The sequence below is a fragment of the Euprymna scolopes genome, chromosome 8, assembly GCF_053919585.1.
Source record: "Euprymna scolopes isolate OS-2025 chromosome 8, ASM5391958v1, whole genome shotgun sequence".
NCBI lineage: Eukaryota > Metazoa > Mollusca > Cephalopoda > Sepiida > Sepiolidae > Euprymna > Euprymna scolopes.
Window position 1 is genome coordinate 68,334,510 of NC_136489.1, and position 14,228 is coordinate 68,348,737.

The following is a 14,228-nucleotide window of genomic DNA, read 5'->3' on the forward strand; positions in this document are numbered from 1 at the left end:
TAAAAAGTGACCCCCCCTGTAGAAAAGTGCCTAGTTGAAGGGGAAGATATTAATGTTTTTAGCCAATTTTTCGATGTTTGTCGTATGAAAGGTCGCATTTTAAAACGATACTGATCTTGGTAAAATCCGTCGCCTCTATTGAAAGTTTAAAGCAAACATGCAAACATACATACATACATACATTTATATATTTGTAACTAAACATTTTCGACCCAAACTGATGAAAAAGCTTGCCCTATCTCTGAATACCCTTTATGTAAAATTTCAAATATGAATGTCATATACTTAGAAATTAAATAGTAATAATATAATTTTCTGAGTAATTTGGAAGAGACCGCACTTTGACCCCTATTATGACCCCTTAAAATTTATTGGTTTGGGCTCAAATTAAGTTATTAAGTCCATGTCCAAGGAACCGATATCTAAAATTTCAAGTGCGTAGACTCAAAATTGTCGGAGGAGTTTGGTAGAGTTCTCAAAGGTGAAATCGTTGAACTTTGACCCCTTAATCGACAAATTTCTGGCCTAAAACCGATCACATCGATTTTTCCAAATCTCAGTACCCTGTATATCAAATTTCGAGTCTGTAGACTAAAAATTGACAGAGTTATTGCGTAGGGAAATGTACACAGACACACAGACACAGACACACACACAGACACGTTCACTTATATATATATATATATATATATATATATATATATATATATATATATATATATATACTGCTTTTTACAGACTAATCTTTTAAACTCATAAACGGATAATTCTAGATTTTGGAATATACATTCTAAGCAAAAAAAAAAATAATAGTGATTAACGAGTATGGTGTATAACTTTGCCTTCGTGGGGAGGCAAAGTAAATATGAACATGGATACATTATTCTTGTTTTTAATCTTACTATCTTGAGAATTCACATATATAATTTACGTGCCGTAAGCTTTGACCACCTGGGTTACTTTCAGCCATTAAAAAAATAAATATGATAATGCATATATAATAGATGATCTCTGCATTTTAAACATAATTTCCAGGTCCTATACGATTTCATAATTTTACAGACGCATTGTGGTGCAGCAGCAAATATTTACTGCGGAGTTGATTATGCATTGTTATTTTTATTTTTATTAATGGCTCAAAGTCACCTTGAGTGGGCAGAGTCACTCCAGCTTGCGGTGTAAATGCTATAATAACAAATAAACGTGTCATTATGCAACAAAAATATATTTCAGCGTCATCACAAGTAACATAGACATATTGCATGTAAAATTTACGATTTAGGACGTGCGACCGCTCAAACGTGTATCCGTTCTACAAAAATAACTTTTCAGATAAGTTCTGTATAAAATATTTAATAGAGAAAAATAATGCTCTACATCAAATTTTGAGTTATATATTTTAAAAGTGTGTAGGCGTGAGCGTCAGAAATGTGTATATGCTTGTATGCATTTTCGGCAAAAAAGTGTATATGCTTGTATACATTCTCGGCAAAAAAGTGCGTAATATGAACATTAGTTTTTTTCTTTTATAAATTTTTACAATTTGAAAAAGTGCTATCGATACAGCATTCACTTGTGTACTCATTCAGAGATAATGAAAGGTTACTTACCTAGTGGTAAAACGAAGAAAAATGGAAACCAGCAAAGAATGAAGACTCCGACGACAATGCCAAGTGTTTTGGCAGCTTTTCGTTCTCGTCGGAATTTTGCCACTCGACCCGCGAGCGTGAGTCTTGAATTTGATTTTCGCCCAGAGCTGTCAGAGTGTTCACTTGAACTGCTACTCTGATAGCAGGGGTTTGTGCTCTGGTTAATCACACCCGAACCAGCCATAGACGCGGAAGACAATGGAGCTGACGAGGCTGCAGTGGCAGCTGCCGCAACGGCGATGGCACTGCGACCCGTGTGTATCCGTAATGTCACACCCTGTGTGTTTTCGTCCAGCTTGGAAGTCTTTATACCCGTCGACAGGAAGCGGTACTGTTTCTCAGCCTCTTTGTAAATTCGGAAGTAGACGATGAGTATGATGAGTAAGGGGATATAGAATGATCCGGCTACAGAGAAGATAACGTAACCGATTTGTTGGGTCACCGTGCAGACGTAAGGGTTCGGATCGGGCGGATCCTTCCAACCGATGAGGGGCGCCACTGAAATAATAACCGACATCACCCATACGCCAATGATGATGTAGACAGCCCGCTTCTCGGTCATGATTGAAGAGTGTTGCAGCGGCTTCGTTACGCCAATATAGCGGTCAATGCTGATGACGCATAGACTTAGAATCGAGGCCGTACAACAAAGGACATCGGTGGCCGCCCATATGTCGCAGAATGTCTGTCCGAAAGCCCAGTAATCAACAATTTCGATGCTGGCCGAAAAAGGCAGAACTAAACTGCCGAGAAGCACGTCCGCGATGGCCAGGTTGACGATGAAGTAGTTCGTGGTGCTGCGCAGGTGGGAATTGACGAACACGGCCATCAGGACGAGCACGTTGCCGAGGATTGTTATGATACAGATTGAGCCGAGAATGACGCCTTTCAAGATGGCAGAGCTAAGCTCAATCGGTACTGTCGTAGTACTGTTTACCAAGAGAGTCGAGTTGTCGTTCGATTCAGACGAATAGTTGAAATAATCGACGTCATCTTCAAGAATGTCATAATCCAATGGCTCCATGTGTACTCGAAATAAAAAAGGTCCGATTCTGCATAATATCCTTCCAGACGATACACGCACATATGTATGCGTGTACGCCTCCCGAAAAAGCAAGTGTTTTTTTTTCGCCAAAGTATGTGTGATTATCCAGACATATGCCTACACCAAATTATTTATGTATATTTAAAACTATATTTGTCAACATATATATATATACATCTGTCTTTGTAATGGAAGATAATATTTTAGTTTACAATTTAATCATAACATGTGTCTGTTTTCGTTTTAATACATTATTTACAAATACATCCCCAGGATACATATTTCACAATCTATTTGTTTGGTAATAGATGATCAGTAACGATATATAGATATTATATACAAGGTTAAACATTCATCGTAAATTGGTTTCGTTTGTAATAATCAATAAATCATACTATTGATTATTAAAGTTAAAGTGGGAGAAAAGATTTTGAAGGTATGGAAACACTTTTAACTGAATGAAATGATTCCTTTTTGTCGTACTTAAATCAAATTGAGTCGTTGCTATGTATTCTGCTCCACATTTAGTTTAAATTTTTCCATCGAGACATTCAACAAATTCCATATTGATAGTGAGGCGACGTTAATGACACTTGTAGTTAAATTCGTCACCGATCTGTTTGAATCTCGCTGGGTACTTCGTAGCCCAGAAGGGAGAAACAGGCATATCGTCTGCTTAGTGTTCAGTGCAGTCGCCATGTTTAGAATATATTTATCTCTTCACTATTTGATTTTTTTTCTTTACTCAGTGTGATTTTTTTTTCTGTAATCAAATAACTTCTTTTGCCGAAAAGAAAAGAAACTCGTTCAACGAGCTTGGGGAATTAGAAAAAAGAAACGGGAGGAGGTATTAAATGTTAAGAAAATATGAAAAATAGTAATTTGACTGAAGTTTATAATGACACACGATTTTTTTTTAAATTTCTTTCTGGGTATATGTCTACAAAACTCCTGAATTGAGTTGGTTGTGTGATAGAGATTTGTTAAAAGAAATAGAGGAGGAGGGGGTGCTAATAATAAAGAGAGGGTATAAATGAGGGTGATTTAGATTTACGGACGAAAAAGAAGACACCCCCTTCGAAATGTAAACAAATTCGAGCATTTATCTTTTTGAAAACATTTCATATTAAAAAATCAAACAAAACACAGTTTGATCAACAATCGGAAATGAAAACGAATCTTTTTTCCCCCTCTCAATCGGCTGCCATAGTGTAAAGAGGATCCTTCCGGCCCTCAAAGAGCAAACGAAAAAAGGAGAGAAAGAAAGTTGGATCTGATACATTAATCATCTGCGCATGTGCAAGGCATTTTGTGCGAGATCCTTATTTTTTTTGTTTCTATTTCCGTTTCTTTCGTCTGTGAGCCAAGAACACAAACAAGAAAAACTACGTGATCTACTCGCAATGTTCTCTTGTTGTTTTGTGTTTTGTTTCTTTCTTCTTATTATGCAGAATTATAATTCCGCAACATGAATTAATTAGGTATATCAAGTGGCAATATGGCAGCCTGTATTAAGAGAGACAACCTTTGAATTCGCAGTGCCACCCATGATATATCTGTGTTAATATCTACATTTGCAACCATCGTCTTATTAGATAGAAGTTCTTCTCAGGCATTCTGCGATTCATGTCACCGCCGTTTTTATTGTTCGGTTCCTTTTAAACCAGTAGCCATATTTCAGGCACATAATCTAATTATCTATATTCTTATCTACCAATATATCGTTTGAGTCATATCTATTATACGTATCTATCTATGCATCTCTGTCTATAATATTTGGGTTGATGTCAGAAAGCACAGTAAGCTCACATGGAACAAACAATCCTTGGTATTTGTCAAGGCATCCCTCTAGGAGAAAGCTGATGCATCTATAAATTTTCCCTTTGTGTGGCTATGTCTTTCTTGATATTGCAGAGTCGCTTTGGGATAGTATAAGTCACGCTTAAAAACCCTAGCAAGAGCATTGGGCCCATTTATCTCTCTCTCTTTCTCTCTCTCTCTCTCTCTTTCTGTATGTCTGTCTGTCTATTTAATTCTATTAATAGCTAACATATTTATGCATACATATCTATCTCAATATATTCATGTCCATTGTATTGTTTTGTTAAATTGTGCTTGTTTTACTATTCTAGCCGTTAAAGCCGTTTTGTCATCGACTTATCGACTCGACAACTAAGCCGGACATAACAAGAAACGATCTACTGACAAATGTAATTTCCTAAATCAGCCTTCAATTATCTTAAAGAAGTAAAATATATTTTGTGAGAAAAACTTCATGAATAGAATACTGACGATCTGTTTTTTGCTAATTAACAAATGTTCTTCAATGTAGAGAAGTCTTCGCTATTTAAAGATAAGATTTTAACCTACTTTTCATTAATTATTGCAATTATCTCAGATGAAAACTTTTAATTACATTTGTTCAGGATTATCTAATTTTCTTATAAAAATATATCGTGCCGTATGAATGACTCTGGCAATATTAGCGATTAAGTACAATCTTAGCAGTAAGGCTTTTATTAAGTTAAAATTTCTCATCAGATATTATACCAATGGAACCATTTTTCAAATTTATAATATTTTAATTTAAATTATTCCTGAAGATTTATTAATCGGTAAAATCTTTTAAAATCTAGAAACGCTTTTTATTTAGTGATTTTATTAATCTGAATTTGCTTTGATATTTCTTCTTAATTATAAATAATTTATAGCGAATATAGTTTCTGTATGTGTAGTCCGATTTAAATGTACTGTTTATAATATTACTTACTGTAAAAATGGTAAAGTCGATCATAACGCGAAAAATCTTGCGTCGATTAAATTGTTAGAGCAGGAGCCGTGCGCTCGAAATATTATATATATGAAGGAATTGTGATATCGTTCAAATTGACTAGAGTTTATGGAAATATTATATATTTGAAAAAGTTGCGAACTGACTACAGTTTATGCAAACATTATATATTTAAAGGAGTTGTGAGATTGTTCGAACTGATTGGTGTTTTTAAGCATTCAGTAAATGTGGTAATGATTTAAAGAGTCTTGTTGTCACTCAACTCGTTGAGATTATTACCTGGTAGATAGGCGTGCTTATGAAAATACATTTAACATTAACAATAGTATGATTTTCTTCTAAAAAAAAAAACAGCGGACAGAAAATAGTAAAAAGTATTCAGCGATAATTTGGAGCTTCGATTTAAAACTACTTTGTTTTATTCGTTTGTGGAAATTTAAATATTTTAAAAGAAAAATAAGTTTCATAAATAAGTGCTTTCTTCAATGCATATCAAGCAATTTTATCTTCTCACAATTATATATTTATTCTAAAAGCTTTTTATTTTGTCACACGTTTCCTTTTTAAAGGTTGTGTGATTTTCTTCCAGGGATCTTATGAATAACTGAAATTTCTTTTCTTTTTAACGTATAAACAACAAGCATGTTTAAAAAAACAAAACCGAAAATGTTTTTGACGATAACTATTATATTTTACCACTGGATTATCTCCCTTATATTTTTCTCCGATTTGCCATACGTCTTAGACACTGCTTTTCGTCCGGGGTTTTATATTAGAACTGTCAAATAGGCACGGATGGTGAAGCTATTGTTGAATATATATTTGTTGTTAATGAGTTTTTTTTTTCATTCTGGTGCAAAATTGTTAGAGCTCTTCAAATTGATGTTGGCAATGCGATTGGTGAAATGTCAACGTTGACAAGATCGTTTTGTAGACGGGAGGGCGACATAATTCATTTAAAGGGAGCTTTTGTTTCTCTTGTATTTTCTCCTTTCTTCAACTTCATCAATCTCTGAAAAATGAAAAAAAAAAAAAAAAAAAAAGAAAAAGAAAACATGAATTAAAAACAGAATCAATTAAGAAGACGAATTATAGTCTCTCCAATATTTCTTTTTAATGGAAATCCTTCCAGACAAGGCACGAAGCCAATAATGTAAAGACCTGAAATAGGAAGTGCGTCGTTAAGCTGAAAAACTCGTCAACTAGAAGTGTTAGATTGATAGATCCCAACTTAAAAAAAAATACGCACACAATTATTTCCCTTTTGTCAGATATATCGCTCATGAAATGTGAGGACTAAAGAGTAAAATAAGAGAAACGATTGTTACGAGGCTGCCGAAAGTAAAATCAATGTCTACTGTCTAATCTCTTTAAAGAATATCTACTATGATAAAGAATATATGTATGTTCTTATGCGTCTCTTGTTTATACATACATTTGATAAATGCACATTGTTTTTCTTTTACTGACCGGAGAGTATATATATATATATATATATATATATATATATATATATATATATATATATATATATATATATATATATATAAGAAAATTCGATTGAGATTACATTTTCTATGTATAAATACTGTTATTTATATTAGTCCGAAGCTTACCATTGTGCATATCAGGTAAACACTACATCCCTTTGTTTTCATTATATATATATATATATATATATATATATATATATATATATATATATATATATATATATACAGCATATTCACGTTGACACACCAACGTTAAGAAACATTGAGCCTAGTCAGTATTAGATAGGTGACCATTTGGGAATATCGGGAGATGTATAAGATTGAAGAGTATCTTCCGCGTTTCACCCTGCAAGTTAGGCTAACATGCGTCGATATTGTGTTACGTGTTGTTTGTATATACACATGATGTTTAGTTTAGCTAGCTAATCAATCAGATTCATTTTTATTTCCACCTGTGAGTTGAAGAGTTCATTAGCTAATGGCTGTGCTTCACTTAGAATGTTCGACTGACATTTACTGCCTATTCTATTGCTCTGTGACGTACATTTTTCTCTTTTGAATGTGTAGAATTAATAGGTGAACTTATCTTAATACGTGCGCTTGGATTACTTTTTTTTATTAATAATTATTTTATTTTATTTTTCTTATCTATTGTTATCATAAAGTAAAATTTATTCTTTGTATACATTTCTTCGTTATTTCGCTTCCAGAGTTGATTAAATTTTCAGTGTCTTTAAAATTTAGAATTTCAAATGTCTTATGTAGACATAATTTGCATGGAGTATCTAAATTTCTATATGCACTTGGCTGTCATATTATTTAGTATTCAAGTATTAGCGATACCCGCCTTCTTTGAGCTTTTTGTAATAGGTCGCTCGTGCTGTTCTTTTTCTGAGTTTCTTTGTTATTGAATGTGCTTTTATGGTCGTAATAACTTATTTAAAAAAAAAACTGGGATGGACATATCCTTGTAATACATTGTGTTATTCACAATTTCTTCAGCAACTATGGTGACTTGATAAAGAATGCTTTTAGCTAGTATGTATTTCCTTATTTCTATTGCGTAATTTCAATTAGGATTTTGGATATTGCTATTTCTACTGGTTTTGTTTTTTATGACTTTTTAGTGTTATTTTTATTGTTTTTAAATTGATCTCGTTTTATGTATTTTATGATTATTTTCATTTACCGCTCCCATTTAGTATTTTGTTATTATGTGCTTTTATTACCATTTATAAGTTTTCGTAGCAACTACAGGACACATTTTTTTGTTTACTAAAAATTTAGTGTAAGGAATTGATTACTAGGAAGGTATTTATCAACGAGATTTCTTGCCAAATTTAGTTTTTAACATTTAATTATGGGGCGGCGTATACCAAATTATATTTCTTTTTCATTCTATTATTAATTTCATTATAACTATTAGTAAAATATTGTTTATATTTAATAACGATATTAGGACACCCATTATTTTAGGAACTATGTTGTTAATATTCTTTGATTAATTTCCTTGCTAAGGTTATTTCTTAGCCTATGATTGGTAGACTTGGAAATCTGCTTTATGATTGATGAGGATTGATTGGATTTACGGTTTACATATATCGAAGGATCGTCACCCTTTAAGTATGGCTCCTAACCATTTTTGTTTTAAGTTTAAGATCTAAGAAATTAGTTATTTTTATGTTAGCCAGCACATTAGCCATTAGGCCTAATTTTTTATTTCCATGTGCACAAGTTTATTTACATTTCTTCCCCCGACTTTGTTAGAATTCCTTTTTATAGCTAAGCAATCATCTTTATACAGACTTGTATCTAAATTATCAGTATGAGGGTATATAAAATAAATAACTTCACAAGATCTAATGCTTTTGCAAAATCCCAGTCACTCATAACTCTGCAGACTTCATGGTAAAGTTTGGAATGTTTCTTTTTTAATACAACTGTCTAATTTATATGCGTGTATCTACACTCAACAAATAAGCATATTATTTGACAAAAATACGTATATTTATGTCCATTTATTAAATAAATTATATTTGTTTGTATGTATGTTTGTATGTTTGTATACCCAGTTAAAAGTCCAAAAATACAGAAAGAACCGCCACAAAGTTTATATTGTCCTGATCGGCATGATCTCGGATGTATAATATGTAAGATTTAGATAAAGTTATTCGTTTTTTGGAGGTGTCAACTGGATCAAGTTTAGTCAGGACAGAGAGGAATACAGTTTTTCAGGCATTTCCAATGTTATCTGTTATATAAAGTAAAGATGAATGGTTTACATTTTTATTATTTTCAAAACATGAAAACAAAAGGTAAAACGGATGTAGAGAGAAAGATGGAGAGAGGTGGCTAGATAAAAGTGTTAATATAAAAATGTTACACATATATTATTTTATATAACCCCGAGAAACGCCCGATATTATTGCTGATATAATAAAAAGTTCATAACAATAATATCGAAGTAAAGATATTTTTACTTCCAAGTAGAATATCTTAAAAGATATTTTGCATCACTATACCATGCGTATGTCCAGTATATGTCTGTAGATAACTATATGAATAGTAAACATTTGCTTGTTAAGACGAGCTTGTTGGCTTAGAATGGATGTTTTATGCAAGATTGATGTATGGATATGATTAAATGTGTGCCATTTTTTGCAATAAGTACTAATCCTTATTAATCCCGAGTAATCCCTTAATATCCCTCGAACGGACACTATAATACTTAGATCACTGCACATAATCCTAATAGACGTCCATACAAAATTTCAGCCAGTATGGCAAGTACTTTCTGAGAAAAAATGGAATGAACATATGGGCAAACACACACACAAAAAAAAATAAGAAAAGACTATACAACATTTTAACCAGTTAAGCCCAGTAGTTTTCGAGAAAACATGGGATAAGCACATATTATAAAAATAAATGCCATATAGGAAAAGCGTTAAGAAGTTTGTTAAATTAAAAAAAGAACATATTTAGTTAAAAATCCATGAGCACTCTGAGCTAAACAGCCCTCGCAAAAATACATTTTTAGGCGATTACGTGTGAAAAGCCTGAAAAATCAGAGATAAAATCATCTGTCTTAAATTTAAGGATGGCGGTCAGTTTTGTATATATATATATATATATATATATATATATATATATATATATATATATATATATATATATATATATATTAGTGGCCTGGGAGAGGGGAGACAATGGAAGCAACAAAATTGAAGCTCTAAGCAAATTTGGGCATATTCACTGGTTTGAAAATATAAATTCTTTTTTACCAACTGTCATAAAATTTTAACAATATAATAGTATTATAATCTTCAAAAAGCTTGCAAATTTTCACGTAGTTTCATCTCATAGAACCAAAGATATGAGCATTTTAGTATTCAATAAGGCTAACAGTATAGATATGTCCATATATATGCCACCTTTTCTTGCACTTTTGTAAGTTCCAAATCTCAGCGACTTTTAATCAGGATTTAACAAATGAAGACTCGTTGGAAAGGTAATCATCCGAATTGTGTAGTGTGCTATGTGACATTTGCCCTCAAGTTCGCACATTAAGGGATCATCCGTCATGCAGAGCCTATTTTTTGTACTTTTTTACAGCCATAAAATGTTTCAATCATAGTCATTTTTTCCTAGTTTTGCATATGAATTCCAAAATATTTGATATTTCCTCAAAACATCTGGCCTTGATGGAGGGGAAACTAAAACCTGCCGCTATGGTTTCAAATTGTCTGAAATAACAGCAAGGGGAGACTTGATTCCAAATATTTCTCATATGTTATTTCTCCCCTTCTTTGGTTTTTTATACATAAAGTAAATTTCGCAGTGTATAAGTGTTATTTGATACTGGAGATATTCATAGTCGCACCTTATTTTCAAAAGAGGGATATATAACATATGAGAAATATTTGGAATCAAGTATCCTCTTGCTGTTATTTCACAGCATTTGAAACCATAGCAGCAAGTTTTAGTTTCCCCTCCATCGAGGCCAAAGGTTTTATGCATATATATATATATATATATATATATATAATTATAAAACTCAAACGATCTTGTAACGATGTATGTAACCCACTTTCCGGTTTACGACATCCGGTTGCGTATGCGCGCATGACCTGCGCACTGAAATATTAACGTTATTATTTCGAAATCTTTATTTAACATGGGGAAGAGTGGGTTTTAAATATCTTAAACGTAATACAGAAATGAATAATGTAAAAAAAAAAGCAGACAGTATTAACAATTGTTTATTTAGATAATTTAAACGCGAAAAAAAACCAAAAGAACAATTGGGACGCTGAAATATTAAGTTATTATTTCGAAATTATTATTTAACATGGGAAGAGTGGGGTTAGAAATAACTTCAACGTAATACAGAAATGATCGATGTAAAGAAAAAGCAGATATATCAAAATTTGAATTTAACTATAAGTATTATGATATCTGACCAGTGCACATTTACCTATAAGTATGACCAACCACTTATAATTCAGTAACTGTAATTCTTTTTTCAAAAATAGTCAATTATAATAAACAGAACGACTCATAGAATCTATCTATATTCTTTTTTCATTTTAATATACTTTCATAGAAATGTTTCTGTTCTGTAAAAAAAAACCCTATTTTCTTTCGTCACAAGTGTCACGCTCATACATGAATTCCATAGCTAATATAACATACTGACCCAACGGGTCACGGGTAGTCTAGTACACACACACACACACACACACACACACACACACACACATATATATATATATATATACACGCAAAAATCATTTATTTCCAGAGAAGGACATTTGACGACTTGGAAATAGTTCAAAGGAAATTGAATATTGAAAGCCGATGCCTTTTCTATGCAAGCACATTTCATTGGATTTGTACCTATCTACATACATCTGCATATATACATACGCTACCATACAAACTCTCCGAAAGTCTTATGTCACGTTAAATTATTGTAATTGTCCAAGAAGATATTTTGTCGTATATTTTTTACAGATAAATCATTGGTTTTATTCAGAATTATTTTTATACCGAACTTCCATATGTTGTTGCAGCATATCTGATTGTGTTGGGAAAATGCTAGATGCCTTCCGAAAAAAATCGTGCAGACATGTGTTGGCCACAGGACAATTTCGATCGTATTTTCATCCTTTCTTTCCGCCTTTGTTAACGGGGAAATATTTGCATATTGTCCAATTTACTGTTAACATGCAAATATTTTTGGCAACCAATTTCTTTCTCAATATATTGAAAAAAAGTGCTTGCATCAAGTTACCGTATTTTTGCATTACTTGAAATCATGTTGAACGTTTCTAAAAAAACGGAATGGCCAAAACTATGAATTTATCAGTGATAGTTCAGCAATGATCAGAATTTAAGAATAGATAGAACTTGATCATGAATCGAATCGTATATGAAAGTCACACTAAAGAATAGTACTAAAACCATTTAAAAATGGAACTATGTTTTCTCATCTCTTTGCAATCTGCCTACATATTTTAAATAAGTTATTATTTTTTTATTACTAGTCCGACAGTGTTTAAATAATAAAAAAAAATGTGAACTTTCAGGGAACTACTGTAAATTGCCTTTGTTTAAAAGAGAAATAACTTTTTACTTACCTTACTGTTTTCAATCATTTGGAGGAAACATTTAATAAAAATGGATAGAAAAATCTACTGTAATAATATACGAATACTTGTGGTAAATTTCAATGCGTTCTATGATATAAAAATTTAATAATGTTTGTTCACTCGCACGACGAGCACCACCTGATCTTCCTATGGCTGATGGACTATATACGCCAGGATTTAAATTAAAGTGAAGATGATTTGCGCTGAGTCAGCCTTGTCCCAATCATCGCTTATACAGCGACAAGATAGGATCGAAACAGATAGAGACTGTGTGGGATGCAAGAGCTACCAAAATTGCAAACGTCTTTATACATACAGCGCCTGATATTCTCAACGTCATTCATCTGGTATTGACCAAACTCAACGTTGTTTAACTTAAGTGATCTTACTAAAACCGGTATATCAACGTGATTATGCCATAACGGGTTATAATACAACCTGTGTGTGTTATACGTTTAGAATTAAGACTGTTTACTCTATGAATTACTACGCTAGCAGACATTTCTGACGTGCCGTTACACCAAAAAAGTAGTCCCTTGGGAACGTTCTTTTTTACTCACCTTCACCCCAAGCAAGGCATATTGCCACTTGGACGTAAGGTGCTACTAATTGAGGCAATTCCCAACAAAGATTAATATTGCATTTGAACATCTGCATATTAGTACAGTATGCATCTTTTTACTCAAATAGTTTCTAGGAAAGAAGCTATTTGAGTAGAAAGCATACTAAAATTTAGGAATCTTAACAGTGAAGTGGTGTGATTTTATTGTCAAGCGGGTTTGTTGGGGATATGTACACCGAGGGGCACAAGTGCTGCGATTTGATCAGAGTACATTATATTAAAATACTTGTAAAACAGGCACAGGAATGCAACATTCCGGCGATGGGACAGTAGTAGTTTTTTCTTTACTAACAACAATGCCAAAATCAAGAGATAAACACCACCTGTCTAAAACACGAACAAAAAACTAAACCCTTCAAGCATAAACTGCCGACAGATCCTATTTAGCATATTCACAACCCTCAACTCGAAATCAAACGGTTTTAGGTTGCGCCCACATTCGGCCACTATTTTCTTGCAGTTGAAGTTAATCTTTGACGCTTATCTTTCAATTCTCTTCATCTTCACTGTATTTACATATATGATTCCAGCAATCACGACGGACTTTAACAGTTTTGACATTTTCTTTGAAATTATTCATTAATATTTAAAGCATGAATATTATGTCTCTCACTTATTAACCATTAAATATTCATATTCTTTATTTCTTGTTGGCAATAACATTTGATCAAGAGACAAATCCTGACGGTGAACGTCCTACCAAGTTCAACTTTATAAATATCAAATTTCCATAGTTAAATATAACTGAAACAAATTAGACTTTCCTCACCTTACATGAAAATTAGCCGAATCTAGCTTCACATAAGCATTTAGTTATGAAATACTACAGGTGTACCATAATATCGAAATTAAATCTAAGCAACAGGACACCAGTAATTTAAATAAAATTTGAAATAGTAGGTAAAGGAATATAATTTGGTATACACCGCTCTATAATCAGATTCTAACATAAACGCATAACCAAAAGAATTGTT

General features: G+C 32.5%; 1 protein-coding gene and 1 long non-coding RNA gene across 2 annotated transcripts in view; both read right to left on the reverse strand.

The window, feature by feature from the left end:
* Window positions 1-3,868, reverse strand: part of LOC145283601 (alpha-1A adrenergic receptor-like) — a 99,944-nt gene extending 96,076 nt beyond the window's left edge. The window contains exon 1 of the mRNA XM_080132539.1: window positions 1,611-3,868. Within this exon, the coding sequence (XP_079988665.1) occupies window positions 1,611-2,673 (1,063 nt within the window). The 5' untranslated portion in view covers window positions 2,674-3,868. The remainder of the gene's footprint in view (window positions 1-1,610) is intronic.
* A 2,227-nt stretch (window positions 3,869-6,095) lies between these two features.
* LOC145283602 (uncharacterized) overlaps window positions 6,096-14,228 on the reverse strand; it is an 812,117-nt gene continuing 803,984 nt past the window's right edge. Inside the window, exon 4 of the long non-coding RNA XR_013868643.1 lies at window positions 6,096-6,497. This is a non-coding gene — a long non-coding RNA (uncharacterized LOC145283602). The remainder of the gene's footprint in view (window positions 6,498-14,228) is intronic.